We start from the raw sequence: 1,138 nt of genomic DNA, 5'->3' as shown, positions 1-1,138 counted from the left end.
GGAAAAGCCTTGAGGAGCGGAGAACGTTGCTTCAGCGCTGAGAAAGCACTTTGTGCCATCATGAATAGCTCAATCCTCTTCAGACACCCTGAACAGTCATAGAATGAATCATAGAATCATGGAATGCCTTGGGTTGGGAGGGACCTTGAAGCCATCCAGCTCCCCTGCAGGGAGCAGGGACATCTGCCCCCAGAGCAGGGGGCTCAGAGCCCCAAGGGCCAACCTGACCTGCCATGGGGCCAGCGATGGGGCTGCTGCCACCTCTCGGGGCAGCCTGCGCCAGGCTCTGCCCACCCTCAGCACCAACAATCTCTCCCTTCTCTCTGCTCTGACTCTCCCTCTGGCAGTGGAACCCCTCAGCCCTTGTCCTGTCCCCACAGCCCCTGCTCAACAGCCCCTCCCCAGCTCTCGCACAGCCCCTTGCAGCACTGACAGGCTGCGCTCAGGGCTCCCCGCAGCCTCCTCTGCTGCAGCCTGAACCCCCCCAGCTCTCTCAGCCTGGTCTCACAGCAGAGGGGCTCCAGCCCCCTGACCATTTTTGTGGCCCTTGGTAGTACCAAATAACTCCCCAAAGGGAAAACCTTTAGACGCGGGAGGGCAGATATGACCTCAAAGCACCAGCAGTTTTTAAACCTGTTGAGTAAACCAGTTCGTAACTGTTAAACCTACCCCCGTCCTGCTCTGTAAATGTGGCAGGTTGTTGGCAATGCAGAGTTCAGCCTTTGAGAAGAGGTGATGGCTCTTCAGACACCGGAGAACCGCACTGGGATTTACCCTCTGTGCGGTGGGCATGGTAGACACACACCTGCGCAGGACAGGAAGAGGAACATTTGCAAAGAAGCCTTATCAAGTGAGTTTACTCTCCGATAATGCCTTCTCCAAAGCACCGTCAGGCAGGCTGTTTAACCGAGCCTTGTTGTGTGCCCCATGGATTCGGCCAGATGCGTTCAGTGGGGAGGGTGCGACTTGCTTGAAAAGGAGGGTGGAGTGAAGGGTGCTTGGTCTCTGCTCCCCAGGAACAAGCGACAGGATGAAACAGCCTCCAGCTGCTCGCGGGGAGGTTGAGGCTGTCCCTGAGGAGCCGTTTCTGTCCCGTTGGGGTTGTGCAGGCGCGGGGCAGGGCGCCCAGGGAAGTCGG

General features: G+C 58.1%; 1 protein-coding gene across 1 annotated transcript in view; it reads right to left on the bottom strand.

Annotated features, from left to right (window-relative positions):
- The window catches only part of FBXO18 (F-box protein, helicase, 18), a gene marked incomplete at both ends in the record, with an annotated part of 14,298 nt that overhangs the window by 8,492 nt on the left and 4,668 nt on the right, over window positions 1–1,138 (bottom strand). Inside the window, one exon of the mRNA XM_010140355.1 lies at window positions 671–805. Within this exon, the coding sequence (XP_010138657.1) occupies window positions 671–805 (135 nt within the window). The remainder of the gene's footprint in view (window positions 1–670; window positions 806–1,138) is intronic.

The sequence above is a fragment of the Buceros rhinoceros genome, unplaced genomic scaffold (assembly GCF_000710305.1).
Source record: "Buceros rhinoceros silvestris isolate BGI_N320 unplaced genomic scaffold, ASM71030v1 scaffold24427, whole genome shotgun sequence".
Taxonomy (NCBI): Eukaryota; Metazoa; Chordata; class Aves; order Bucerotiformes; family Bucerotidae; genus Buceros; species Buceros rhinoceros.
The sequence above is the reverse complement of the archived record's forward strand: the minus strand, read 5'-3'. Positions and strand labels throughout refer to the sequence as shown.